General features: G+C 41.3%; 1 protein-coding gene across 5 annotated transcripts in view; it reads left to right on the top strand.

Moving 5' to 3' along the window:
• LOC148886493 (cell adhesion molecule 2-like) overlaps positions 1–14328 on the top strand; it is a 193836-nt gene that overhangs the window by 121375 nt on the left and 58133 nt on the right. For all 5 annotated transcript variants that reach the window (XM_089016654.1, XM_089016653.1, XM_089016652.1 and 2 more), the window contains one exon: positions 6245–6394. In XM_089016654.1, the coding sequence (XP_088872780.1) occupies positions 6245–6394 (150 nt within the window). The remainder of the gene's footprint in view (positions 1–6244; positions 6395–14328) is intronic.

Below are 14328 nucleotides of genomic sequence, written 5' to 3'. Positions count from 1 at the left end.
AAAAGTTTATTCCTAAATTATATTGGTCTGGAGTTATTTTAGTTTGAAATGGGGGCAGGCGTACAAAATACAATGCATACATATTGATTTATATACCGTTTTAACAACTGAAGCTGTAATAAAATGCTAACATGGATGTCGTGCAGCGAGACAGCAAGCAGGTGGAAAGAGGATAAAAGTTCACTCAGCTAGATGCAGGAAGGGTATTGTGAGTTTTCTTTATTTGAAGTTGATATCAGTTTTCGGCAGACCTCAGGTAACACTGCTCTCCAGGTTGTCCTTTGTCCCTCTTCTTCCTCCCCGAAGTAACTCGCTCAGTCTGGCTTTAAAGGTGCTTCACCTGAGCTTCTGGCCAATCGCGTCCCAGCGGCAATTGGCCATTCCCAGGTGGTTGCAATCACCTTCTCAGAGTCAATTAGTGGTCGCGCAACTCTACTGTTCTGGATGGGGAGAAATGCGCACCTTTCTCCCATCCAAAATACAGAAAACACATTTAACATTTCTTTTGGCATCATGACAATGGACAAAAGGCAAATGCTGCCCCCTCGTGGAAGGGAAAAAAAAAACATTTCCAGAGGCCTGACTAGCGCTTTATTGGCACCCCTCGCAAGAAACACCAAAACCCAAAGAAATTCGGTAATGGCAGATAGACAGACGGACAGAAGATTGTCACTGAAATGGCAGCTTCTACTCCTCAAAGAAGACAACAGTGTATGTAGTATTCATGGAGGCCACTTTAGTTCCATTTTAAAACCATCTATTGTCTGCCCTTGACTCAAAAAAAAACCCAACTGTGAGAGCCAAGCGAGTGTGGATAAGAGGACACTTACATCACCTTGAACATCTTCCACTTCGGTTTATATCTTTGTCCCTTTAAATTGATGGCCTTGATTCAAGGGCAAATGATATCAATTTCCAGGCGAAGACCTAGCATGTGAAATTGTCGAGCATGCTTTGTATTTGCTTTCAACACCAACGGATGGATTGATCGAGGCGTCGTTGAAATTTGCGTCTTTGCCTCATAAGGAAAATCTTGATATATTTGGTGTGCCACGTATCCCTTTGAAGGTCGGTGACCATTTCTCACTGAGAAGAAAATAACGTGCTGGTGACCTTATTAAATAATGCATCCATGTGCCCTCTTCATTCGGGCCACAGCTGCGAATGGTCCTCTTTGCTCTCCTGCTTTGTCACAATGACGTGAGACATTGTTAAAATAGCATACTGCAAATAAGGAAGGATGGCAGGCGAGATGCGCTCAAAACAGGTGCTACCATTTTTACCTCAAGGATGAAGAAATTAATGCATGTATCGACAGCGCCATCAAGAAGTAACCCGATGCTCTTTTGTCTGCGGGAAAGAACTTATTTTTAGTTGCCAACATACAGTATTTTTGAGGCCGCTTTCATCCTGTTAAATTAAAATTTAAGTATTTTGTTCTATGTTTTTGGCACTATCTCAAAAACACTCACAGATTCTGACTTCAACCACTGTGCAATAGGAAATGTAAGCTCTTTGTTGAAAATGTCAAACTTACCATTTGCAAATGCCTACCAGGGTAGTTTTCCTGATGTTTCTCAATATCGGAACGTAATCAACATTGTAAAATGGAAATTTATCAACAGTTTTGTCATCTCGATAATTGGACTTTTAATTCACAGCCAACCATTCCAACCCAGAAACCATGTTGTGCCTTTCTCCAATGTTTTTTTTTTCCTCCATGGTTATACATCATAGTTGCACAGCTCGGTTGAGCTCCAGTCCTGACATAAAGGTCAGCAGCTCCAGGCTGTCTGTCTGGCTGCGCTTCTCCTCTTCTTCAATGCATCCCGAATGCCTAAATAAGGAAAGTTAGAAGTCTCTTACTTGAAAGGTCATGCCGCAACATAGAACGAAAGCATGTGGAATTCCAGCTTATTAGTACAGTGATACCTCAGCTCACGAACATAATTGGTTCCCAGAAAGTATGTGTAAGGCGAAAAGTTCGTCTACCGAACGTTTATTTCCCATAAGAAACAATTAAAAATGAAAATAATCCGTTCCCAGGTCCCCATAAAACAAGATTTTCTACTAAATAAGCATACACAAAATATACCTTATATTCTGTATAATAAATGTGCTATTGTATTTTGATTAAAGAAATTAACTGTCCTGTCTAATAAAGTCATTTTATTTACCTTTGTGAAGGCCGTTGAAGTATTTGCCTCTGGATGATATCCGAGTGAAGTTGCCGTGGTTTACCCTCACTCACACGGTCCTCCGCTAGCCGCTTTTCGTTAATCCAAATCAACAGAAGTTTTTCAACCTCTTCTATTGCCTGAGACCGTTGCTTAGACAACACAGAAACACCCTTAGCCACACGTAGCAATGGTCAATTTAGCATACGTCGTTCGTGTCTTTTGATGATCTCTTATACCTCTTTGGCGTAATACTAGTCTGTGGTATGGTCTTTTCGGTGCCATAATAGCAAAAGTATCCTCAATAACAAACCGCGTCTGCACTCAAAGAAAGACGCTGACGAAAACTAGTCCACCAGCCACGATAGCGCTGTCTGGTTTGGTTCGTCCGCCGAAAACTAGTTTGTCTGCCAAAATTATATTCTCGCAGATTTAATGTTCGTAAGGCGAAAACTTTGTGAGCTAAAGCGTTCGTAAGCTAAGTTATCACTGTAATAGTATTGTCCGCTTGTTTGCTTTTCCTTCTTTGCTCTTTGTCCCACCAAAAATGAATGAATGAATGAATAAAAATCAAAATGTTCATGCCCTATTGGCATCTTTTATCAACCCTCCACTGTAATAACCCTGAAAGGGTGAATGAGTGGTCCGTCGGCTCGGGTCCAAATGATTGTCGGGAAATTCTGCGGCCAGCTTTGATTGTTCTGAGAATATGCGCTCATAATAGTGGAGTGAGGAAATGGACATTGATGAGTGCTTCCACTTGAACATGCAGCGCGTGGAAAGAGTCAGCTGTCGTCAAGTTAAAACGTGGAAGGAAAATTGTCATTTGATCAGAGGCAATGCTTACCTCCGGCAGAGGTAAAGTTCGAGACAAGTGAAGGAAAAGGCTGATTTCCCTTGTCGTATCACTTGCTAATGTCATGCAGATGAGGAATCTGTTGACCTGCTTCAGCCTTAGCACGTCATTCAGAAGGGGGGTGGGGGGGGGGGAATTAAACTTAACCCCGCGCCATTCCCTCAACCTGACTCTCTTCACAAGCACAATTGGAAAAGCTGGCATGTCGGGAAGGATCAACATAAAAGGGGCAAGGGAGAATATGAAAATAAGAGACAAAGAATGTGGAAATGCACCCTTCAGGGGGATCAACTCCGAGAGGAGATGAGCGACAGAGCCGGGGGGGGGGGCGATGGGGGCTCGGGCGAGTGAGGGAATTGAGCGGAATGCGCCTGAACTGAAAAAAAAAGAAAGTAAGTAGGGGAACGCTCCGAGTTGAAGATCTAAATTTAGACATGGAAATCAGGAGAGAGCAGCTGCCTCCTTTCCTCGGGAGATACATTTAAATCAGGTTTGGGTGGCCAGAAGGGAAGAAACTTCTCCGCTGGTCAATTAGGTGCATAGAAGACTTCATTGTTCAAATAGAACCATCATGGCGGCCCCCTTTGGCCATTTCGGTCTCGGTGGACTCCTGATGCACCGGAGTTCCTGGATGTCATTGGGCCTCCTTGTTCATTTGCACATGATTAATAAGAATGCAGTGTTTAAACTGGGGGGTGTATTGTCAAGAAGATGAAGTTGTCTATATGCATGTTGTTATTACATGAAAGATTTTCTGGAAACATTGCTCACCAATAACAGAACCTCACCCCACACCCCCGCACCCAAATAGATTACCAGACTGGAAAGGTAACACAGCAGGCAAGCAAACAAAGCCACGGTAATAAAAGCGCAGATACATTTTCAAGCAATTTTTCCCATAGGAAATAATCGAAGTTGCAATAATCCGTGCGGGGGTTCAAAATGCCCCCATCATCAAACTTTTATTAAGCGTACAGGCATGTTTTTCAGAGGCATTTCAACATTGTGAACTTATTCACTTCCTATCACGAATTTATTCGGGAATTGAAAATATGATAGAGCGCCATTCCCGAATTTGTTCAGTTTTTTTTAGGCTTTGGTGCCGATAAAGTGCTGGCCATGGCTTCTGGCAAAGGTTTTTTTCTTTCCACAAGGAGGCAGCATTTCACACTTTTGAAATGTGATCAAAAATTATCCTCCTGCGAATCTAAATTCATATTGATGTACTTTACCCACAATATACTAACAAGGAACCCTTTCTATTTTTGTTCATTCATGAATTACATTACATATCATCATTTGTTTTTTTTCTGTTTAGGGAGTGACAAAGATGTGCACAAAAAAAAACTAACCAATATTAACTCATTGACTGCCATTCATAAATTTATTCGGGAATTGAAAATATGATGTACAGCGCCATTCTCGAATTTGTTCGGATTTGGTTTTTGGGTGCCGATAAGGCGCTGGTCAAACCTCTGGCAATGTTGTTTATTCTCCACAAGGGGCAGCATTTGCATGTTTTCCATGCTTTTTTGTTCCAGCTTCAGCTGTTGTTGAAGCGCTGTATAAATCAATATGTATTGTATTTTGTACAGCCGCCCCCATGTCAAGCTCAGATAATTCCAGACCCATATAATTTAGTAATTAACTATTTATTCTGATGAAAGAAAAGAGTTTAAGGTTTCTAACGCTGTATTTAATTTTTATGTAATTCTAAAACGCAATATTCTGTGGGTCCTGGAATACAAGTGACAATGACAACAACCCTGGCACTGGAGTGGACACATTATTGCACATGTCTGGCAGTGTGTGAGTTAACTGTAGAAAAGCCCCTCTAGCATCTTCCTTTACGAATGACTCATATTCATTAGGAGGGTTACTTCAGTACAATTGTAGAGGGTTTTTAGGGGGGGTGCTAGCCACCTGTGACTATGCGATACTGAGCACAGCCTTTCGTAAGCATCACCCACAAGAGCCATCAATGCATGAGGTTCACTATTAACTTCCCCTTTGTGGCCACAGCCCAGGAAATTAAATCTTTCCCACCGGGCTGAACGGTATGTATGGGCAAAGTTGGGGAGGGGTGGGCGAAAATGAGGCAAAAGTAAGTGATGTGCAGAGAAGAAGCAATAAAGAGCGCAAGGACAACGCCGAGAAGCTGGTAAATCACAGGGCAGAGCACGCCTCATGCAAAACTTGCATGAATAAAACATATTTCTCCTCTTCCCAAAGCTCTGATCCATTTGCTTCCTCCCCGTCTTGCCTCTCTATCTCCTCCGTGCATGATTAACCTTGGGAGGCCTTCATCAACGCTGGAAATGACCCGTGCTCTTTTGACTTACCCTTCACCTCTTTCACAACAATCTCCGGCTTCAGCTCTCCATGTTGGCTTCGTTTTATTTTTTGCATTTTGTTTATCTCACCTGGATTGTCAATTTGGGTATCCGACGGTGACTCAGTCAGGAAATCATTTTGGAGTCTCACATTTTCAATGTGCCTCTTTTATAAACTAAATAAATAAATACCTAATTTATTTCCTCTGTATTTTTCCCTTTATGATCCTCTCCTGGGGGGGGGGGGGTTAAGATGAGAGTTAAGTCTGGGATGAATAATCTTCCTAACCTAAACCTTTATTCACACATCCTTTAAAGCCCATCCTGTGGTGATGGGAACAGGGATAGATTTATGTTTTTTTTTTTTGGTTTTTTTTTACTTTTCCCTCCTTTGGCATATGCACAAATACAGATGTGGCCGACGCGGTGACGAGACGGTTGGCACGGCCGCCTCACGGCTCCAAAGTTTAAAACCAGGCTCAAAAAATTGTTGATAAACTGTATGTGCTGCCAAGCAGGAGCTGTCCGTTGTGCTGAACCCCCGCAGGCGCTCTCCATGGTGCTGAAAGCTTGACTTTTGGCATTCTCGTGTTACCTTGTCTGTTTTTTTTTCTTTTTTATCCTAGTGCTACCCACACATGCACTCAACTCCCCAGGGAACAGCTTTTAATTTGTTTTTCAGCGTGTAGCAAGATTTCAGGGTCGTCACCGCAGGCTAAATGAAAGCCGTGTCTCATTGGTTGGATGCCAAAATGTGTTGGGTTTTTTTCTCGTTTTCCATACACACAGACCCAACACCTTAAATATGGTTTGTATTTTATATTTCCTGCTATATAACTAATGAAGCTTCATGTTTTGTATATTCTCTGCGCCCACAGGTATCAGTGGTCAGCATCCTCTGGTTCAGAATGTCACCGTGACAGAAGGCGGCACGGCCAACATGACATGTCGCGTGGAGTACAACGACAACACCTCCCTCCAGTGGTCCAACCCGGCACAGCAAACTCTCTTCTTCGGTGACAAAAAAGGTGAGATGATTCTCCAATGCATGCTGCATTTCCTTTGATTCCATGTGTTCGAAAGATGTTCAGTAGCATCATTCCTCTTAGTTAAAATATATCCAGCCAGCTTCTCTTAATAATGATGCTAACTGAAATGGGGACTTTGGGACGTTGACCACTCAACAGCCAATCGCAGGGCACATAGAGACAAACAATTATTCCTATTCGCTAACTATGGTAAATTTAGAGCATGTGTCAAACTCAAGGCACAGGGTCCAGATACTGGCCCCATTCCCCTTTTCATAGTTCGATTTAGCCCGCAAATCATACAGTAAGTATCTACTTGCTCTTCCCTGATAAAACCTATCTGAAATATGTTATATTTTCAGGTCAGTCAAACTCTTTTTTTGTCATGAGCCACTTTGGGGTTTCATTGGGGTTAATTTTGAAATCACTCAACTAGAAACGTATATTTGATTATGTTTTGAGTGAGTGTTAACTCATTCACTGCCAGCTGTGCAAAAAATCCACTCCATTGCCAGGGTCTTTGTAATTGTCACTTGAATTCCAGGACCCACAGAATATTGAGTTTTAGGACGACATCAACACTCAATACAGTGACAACGTTAGAATCTCTTCTTTCATCAGAAAAAAAAGAGTTAATTCCTACATTTTATGGGTCTGGAGTTATATGAGCTTGAAATGAGGGTGGCTGTCCAAAATACAATGCAATACATACATATCAGCTTACATAGTGCTTTGCCAACAACAACAAAGTGCTGACTTGGAAAAAAGGGAAATGCTGACCCCTTGTGGAAGGGAAAACATTGCCAGTGCTTTAACGGCGCCCAAACAAGAAAAAACAAAACCCGAACAAATTTGGGAATGGCGCTCTACGTCATACTTTCAATTCCCAAATAAATGTGTTATTAGCAGTGAGTGAGTTATTAGGAAATAAAAATTATTGCAAAATCCCAACATTATTTCTTACAATAAATATGCCTCAAAGGGTGTCCTTCCGTCCATGTCCGATCCTCATCCCAGACACTTCAAAAGCACACATTAACCTTGGCAGAACTCAAGACTTTTGAATACATGCTAATACATGGGCGTGGTACGAAGCCGCACAGTGTTTTAATAGCTAATAAGTACAAAAGGTTTATTTCTGACCTTTTACACACTGTCTTCCGTTAAGTCCCCATAAAGAGGATTCATGGATGTTATTTTGTAGGTTCAAGTCTGCTGACTGATTGCATGCAGCGGTGTCTCCCGGCACCATTAGTGGAGTGTAATAGAGTATGAATCACACTCTCTTGTAAGTGTCCGGATTAAGCACGTATGGGATTTACACTTCTTCCATTATCCCTTCTCTCTGCCCACTGGCTCACTCGTCTGCGTGTGTGTGTACGTCTGCACTTTTTAGTTCCCGCGACTGCATGCACAAGCGAATTTCCGAGCGGTTCCGTCAGAGCAGCCGTAAAAAGCAGCCCTGAACATCAAATTCAACAGTTGATGTGCTCTGCAGGTTATTCCATATCGCACCAGGGGGGTAGGGTGTATGGGGGGGTGCTCGAGGGTGTATTCCGTGGCATTTCCGATGCAGAGCGGTGCCAGATTGGAAATGAAAAAGCACCCGAAGACTCTCCTATTATCAGCAGAGCTACTACTGAGACCTCGGAATTGCACAGCAGTTTTTTCTTCCTTTTTTTCCAGGGGATTTTGCCCGGTGTGTGTGTGTGTGTGTGTGTGTGTGTGTGTGTGTGTGTGTGTGTGTGTGTGTGTGTGTGTGTGTGTGTGTGTGTGTGTGTGTGTGTGCGTGTGTGCGTGTGTGTGTGTGTGCGTGTGCGTGTGCGTGTGCGCGTGTGCGTGTGTGTGTGTGTGTGTGTGTGTGTGTGTGTGTGTGTGTGTGTGTGTGTGTGTGTGTGTGTGTGTGCCGGGCGGTGGTTTGTCTTGCTCGACGTGGCATTTCACACGCACATGTTGATGGGCGCGCTGAGATGCTGAGTGTTTCCAAAGTGCCACTGGCAGTCCAAGAAGATGTCTGAGCTGCAAACGGCTGTGAGCACAGTCGCTTGCAGATTAATGTTGCTTCTGCCTGCTGGGAGGAAAATGAGGATTAGGAGCGGGGCACACTTTTATTCAAATACACAACCCCGGTGTGTCTTTTCATATGCATTTAGTTGTAGGTTTTTTTTATATATATTTTGAAGGGGGTGGCATAATGACTGGGGCACCCTTTCAGCAATTTCATACAGTACGTATAATAGTTGAGGTAAAATCGCAAAAATGGCTGATCATATGTTTTCATATAGTTACACTCCAAATATACAGAAAATATTTTCGACCAACTAATGCTGTGGGACTTCACTCATTTAATGCAAATGATTGTATTTATTTATTTATTTATTTATTTATTTATTTATTTATTTATTTGTTTGTTTGTTTGTTTATTTATTTGTTTATTTATTCATTTATTTATGCATCTATTTAGTGTGTATTTATTTATTTAGCAATTAATTATGTATTTCATCATGTATTTATGTACTGTATGTATTTTTGTTTTTATTTTTCTTCATCTATTTGACAGTAATTTATTTATTTAGCATTTATCTATTTAGCATTTAATTATTTAACATGGAATTATTTATTTATGTATTTATTTGTTTATTAATGTATGTGTTTATTTATCTGTTTATTTATTTATTTATTTATTTATTAATATAAAACCAGACATTAGGTTTTCTGCATTTTTTGTCACGTGGTAGTGTAAAGAAAGCTCTGAAAATGGCTGCCACTGAAACTAAGCTGTAGTTGCATCCGCAGAAAACTCTGCTTTACTGTCTTTCCTGTCAGCCAAGGATGGGAAATTGTGCCTCCTATTCACATGGACTAAACCAAAATTGGACAATTGAAGTTTCAAAACAAGTTTTCAAGTCTGGCAGCTTCAATTTGCACTGGGATCCTCGGATAAGAATTTGGCATAAACTGCATCTATGCATGTTGTAAGTGCTGTGGTAATTGGGTGGTTTTGTTGTTGTTGTTGTTTTTAGCCAGGCAGGCGTGGTGGAGTTGCTAAATTTAAAACCCATTTGTAACAATTGGGAGTGCTTCAAAGACAAGAGTGAAACATTATGAGGCGCAAAGCTTTTCACATACAAATGTGCACTAACTAGATCACACACAAACATGTCTGAGATTTTGGCGTTTTTATCTGGAGGGAAATGAGAACATTTCAAGACATTGTGGGCATCGAGTGGAGTCTTTGGAGACGTTTTAGGGTACTTGAACTGATCTTCCAAGTGATCCTATTTTCATGATAATATATGTAAAATCCCAAAATATTTTTTTAACTCATTCAGTTTTAGGACTACATAAAAATTCAATGCAGCATTAGAAACCTTAGACTTTCTTCTTTCTTTAATTCCTAAGTTATATGAGTCTGGAGTTATTTAAGCTAAGCACGGGGGTTGATTTACGAAATACAATACATATGTATTGATTTATATAATGCTTTAACAACAGCCGAAGCTAGATCAAAGCGCTAACATGGACGAAAGGCAAATGCTGCCTTCTCGTGGAAGGGAAAAACATTGCCAGAGGTCTGACCAGCGCTTTATCGGCAAATTCAAGAATGGTGCTCAACGTCACACTTTTCAATTCCCGAATACATTCGGGAATCGCAGCGAATGATTTAACTCTCTTCTTTCATCAGGGGGAAAAAAGGTTTGTTTTTTATATTTTTTTAGCATAGAACCTTTCACCAAATGCACCCAAAAAAGTTCTTATATTTCCTGATTTTCAAAGTCCACATATTAAGTTGAGCAGTGACTGTGATATTTTTTTTTTTTTTTTTTTTTTTTTGCAAATAACTACTGGCCAGCATTCAGTCTACCCGGAAGTAACAGCAGCAAAGTTATGAAAGGAAAAGGGAAGGAAAGAAAGGAAAAAAAAAACTAAATAACAAATAAGACAACACAAGCGGCCCGGTAGCCGAGTGGTTAGCACACCGGCTTCACAGTGCAGAGGTTGCCGGTTCGCGTCCCGGTCTGGCCTCCCTGTGTGGAGTTTGCATGTTCTCCCCGGACCCGCGTGGGTTTTCTCCGGGTCCTCCGATTTCCTCCCACACTCCAAAAACATGCATGGCAGGCAGATTGACCACTCCAAATTGTCCCTAGGTGTGAGTGTGAGAGTGACTGTTGCATGTCTTTGTGTGCCCTGCGATTGGCTGGCAACCAATTCAGGGTGTCCCCCGCCTCATGCCCGAAGACAGCTGAGATAGGCTCCAGCAACCCCCGCGACCCTAATGAGGAATAAGCGGTACGGAAAATGAGATGAGATGAGAAGACAACACAATGACACAGAGAGTCATTCATTCTTCAGCACTTTCTCCACCCTCTTTGTGACATGAAGCAGTTCTAGATGAAAGAGGAGAGGATCAAATAATCCTTTTAAGCAGTGGATCAGGGACGTCATCGTGGAATGTGCACGTCTACTACAAGCTAATGATGGTTGGGAACATTTAAGTTTGAGGCAACACAGTGAAAATGACCCCTGGTCTTCGATTTCACATAGTACATTGCTTTTGTCCCACGCCAAAAAAAGGTTAAAATAGCCAAAGCACCACCACCCCGCCCTCATAATCCTCCTAACGAGCAATTCAAAAGTGGCTATATCAATCCTCAATCTGCTCATTTTCCTAAGCGATAAGCCAATCAGGCGAAATATCACAGCCAATAAAGAGATTAGAGGCAACAGTGAGTGTAAATCAAACTAAGTGACCTTGAAATCAAAGAAGCGAGGTCGCACCTTCGTCGACAAAGATTGTCAAGCCGCCCGCCACGTGTTGCTTTCGTCAAGTTTGGCATTGCCAACATCTTCGCCATTGTTTTTAGCGTCATGGCCGACATTCTTCAAAGACGTATATGAGCGACTCCCTCCTTCGAACGCTTGGCCGACTGTAAAGGCTTGTTTGAATTTCAAATCAGTCATTGGTACCAAAGTAGGCACTTTGTCCCCCCCATCACGACACCACTGAGGGACTTAATCGGTGCCTCGACGGCAAGCGAGAGACGAGCACCGGCCGAGTGAGATTCTCCTTTTCAAAAGAGGCCGACATCCTTTTTTTTTTTTTTACAAATTGCCCTTTTAGTTTCATCAAACTGCGGACTTGATAATAGCCTCGCTTCGTGAAAGACAACTTCTTTTTCTATGATCTATAATTACAATATCTTCATTGCTCCCAAGGCATAGAAAAGCCGGTGTCTAATTACTTTTCCAGGAACTATTTGCAGGCATCTTTTCTCATTGTGCTTGCATGAACGTCAGCCGGAGGTACAGCATGAAGACCGTATATTCAGCATGTCATTTACGATCCCTCCTTTTCTTTCCTTTCCCAAACGGTCATAATTGCATTTTCAATTTTGAAGTGCCTCCCCTCCTTGACACTCTGCTTTGTAATTTGGAAAGAGCAGCCTTCAAAGCAATGTTAAATTACTCTTGTGCTTATAATTAGTGGAGCGGAACCTATTCAGGCCGGCGGTCGTTGGACACTTCAGTGTACTGCGCTAACAACCGGCCTGCGTCTTTTCTTCTTCAAAACGCTGTTTTGTCTCAAACGAAAACCTCCATCGTGGAGGCAAAAGGATAATATCCGGGAAACGATATTTGCTGGCACATAGTGTATAATGAATCGAATACAGTGATACCACAGTTTACAAACTTAATTGGTTCCCAGAAAGTATACGGCGAAAAATGTATCTTCCAAACATTAATTTTCCATAGGAAACCATTAAAAATTCAAATAATGCGTTTCCAGGTCCCCATAAAACATAATTTCCGACTAAATAAGCCTTAAACCTACACAAAATATACCTTATTTTATGTACAATAAATGTGCTATTGTATTGTAATTAAATAAATAAGCTGTACTGTATAATAAAGTCGTTTTATTTACCTTTGTGATGGTTGTTGATGTAGTTGCCTCTTGATGATATCCGAGTGAAGTTGTGCTTTCTCTGCAATAATACCCTCACACACTGTCCCCTGCTTGTTGCTTTTCGTTAATCCAAATCAACAGAAGTTTTTCAACCTCTTCTATTGCCTGAGACCGTTGCTTAGACAACACAGAAACACCCTTAGCCACACGTAGCAATGGTCGACTTAGCATACTGGTACTGGTACACTAAGTCACACAAACGCACACCTTGTTTTTGTTTCTCGATGATCTCCTTCTTCTGTTCGACCGTAATGTTATTTTGTGTCCTCTTTGGCTGAACACTAGCCTGTGGCGGGGTCTTTTTCGGTCCCATAATAGCAAATGTATCCTTGATAACAAACCACGTATGCACTCAGAGAAAGGGGGTATGGAAAACTAGTCCGCCAGCCACCATGGCGTTCCGTGTGTTTCCCGAAAACTAGTTCTTATGCCAAGATTATATGCTCGCAAATTTAATGTTCGTAAGGCGAAAAGTTCATTAGCTAAAGCGTTCGTAAGCCGAGGTATCACTGGACAGTGTTTTCTAACCTTTATGCGTAAAGGTGCTAAGTTTTCAGGACTGCATTAACTCATTCGATGCCATTCCTAAATTTATTCGGGAATTGAAAATATGTCATAGAGCGCCATTGCCAAACTTTTTGGCACATTTGGCAAAATGTTTTATGCTTGTCAAGACTGAAAAATTATTTTAAAAAAATTCCAAAGAAGTGATTTAACTCACTTTCCGAATTTATTCGAGAATTGAAAAGTATGATGTGGAGTACCATTCCCGATTTTTTTCGGGTTTTGTTTTTTTCTTGCCGGGGGTACTGATAAAGTGCTGGCCAGACTTCTGGCGATGTTATTTCACTTTCACAAGGGGGTAGCATTTCCCTTTTTTCCATGTTAGTGCTTTGTTCCAGCTTCAGCTGTTTTTAAAGCGCTATATCAAGTCAAAGTCAATGTGTTGTATCGTATTGTATTGTATTTTGGATAGACACCCTCACTTCAAGCTCATATAAAAATAATACGTACATTTCATTTATGAGTGCCTTTAAAAACTCTCAAGGAAACTGTACATATAACTCCAAACCCTTATCATTTAGGAATTAACTTTTTTTGTGATGGGAAAAAAAAGATATTCTAAGGTTTCCTGGCACTGGCGTGGACATATTTTTGCACATCGTTGGGCAGTGTTAATATAAATTACCGTTAGACCGGCCCACATTTTAACTTAAGTCAAAGTTCTTTCCGTTTGACTTTTTCCAAGTGTCAATTTGATATCAGTACCCAAAACCGCTGACGGTTAATCAATTCGATTTCCAACGGGGACATCTGCTGACTGATTGAATCTGGTCGAACATTAAGATTAGAGTTACAGGTGAGTGGCTAAGGGCCAAGTGCTCATTTTTAAGCTCCATTGTGCTGAATATGAAATTTGTGTGCCTTGCACATTTCAATTTAGTTTGTGATGGTGCACAAGTGAGTTGTTTTTTTTTTCAATCGGCCCATGCACATGTGTACTGTGTGATGCCTGCCAAACTGTCCCAGTATGCAGAGATGGAAGCTTTGAAGCATTCATAGGATCTCTTCCTGGGCAATTTTGGGAATAGGCTTTTTATATTATGAACTCATTCACCGCCATCACTGAATTTATTCGAGAATTGAAAATATGATGTAGAGTGCCATTCCCAAATTTGTTTTGGTTTTTCTTGTGGAGAGTGGGTGCTGATAAAGCGCTGGTCAGACCTCGGATAATGCTTTTTCCCTTCCACAATCGGGCAGCATTTGCCTTTTGTAAAGCCGCTCCCATTTCAAGCTCAGAAAACTCCAGACCCATATAATTTCCGATTTAACTCTTTTTTTCTGATGAAAGAAGAGAGTCTACGGTGTCTAACGCTGTATTGAATGTTTATGTAGTCCTAAAACTCAATATTTTGTGTGTCCTAGAATTTGAGTGACAATGACAAAAACCCTGGCACTGGAG

This window comes from Hippocampus bargibanti, linkage group LG16, assembly GCF_051943395.1.
Source record: "Hippocampus bargibanti isolate YZ-2025 linkage group LG16, ASM5194339v1, whole genome shotgun sequence".
Taxonomy (NCBI): Eukaryota; Metazoa; Chordata; class Actinopteri; order Syngnathiformes; family Syngnathidae; genus Hippocampus; species Hippocampus bargibanti.
The sequence above is the reverse complement of the archived record's forward strand: the minus strand, read 5'-3'. Positions and strand labels throughout refer to the sequence as shown.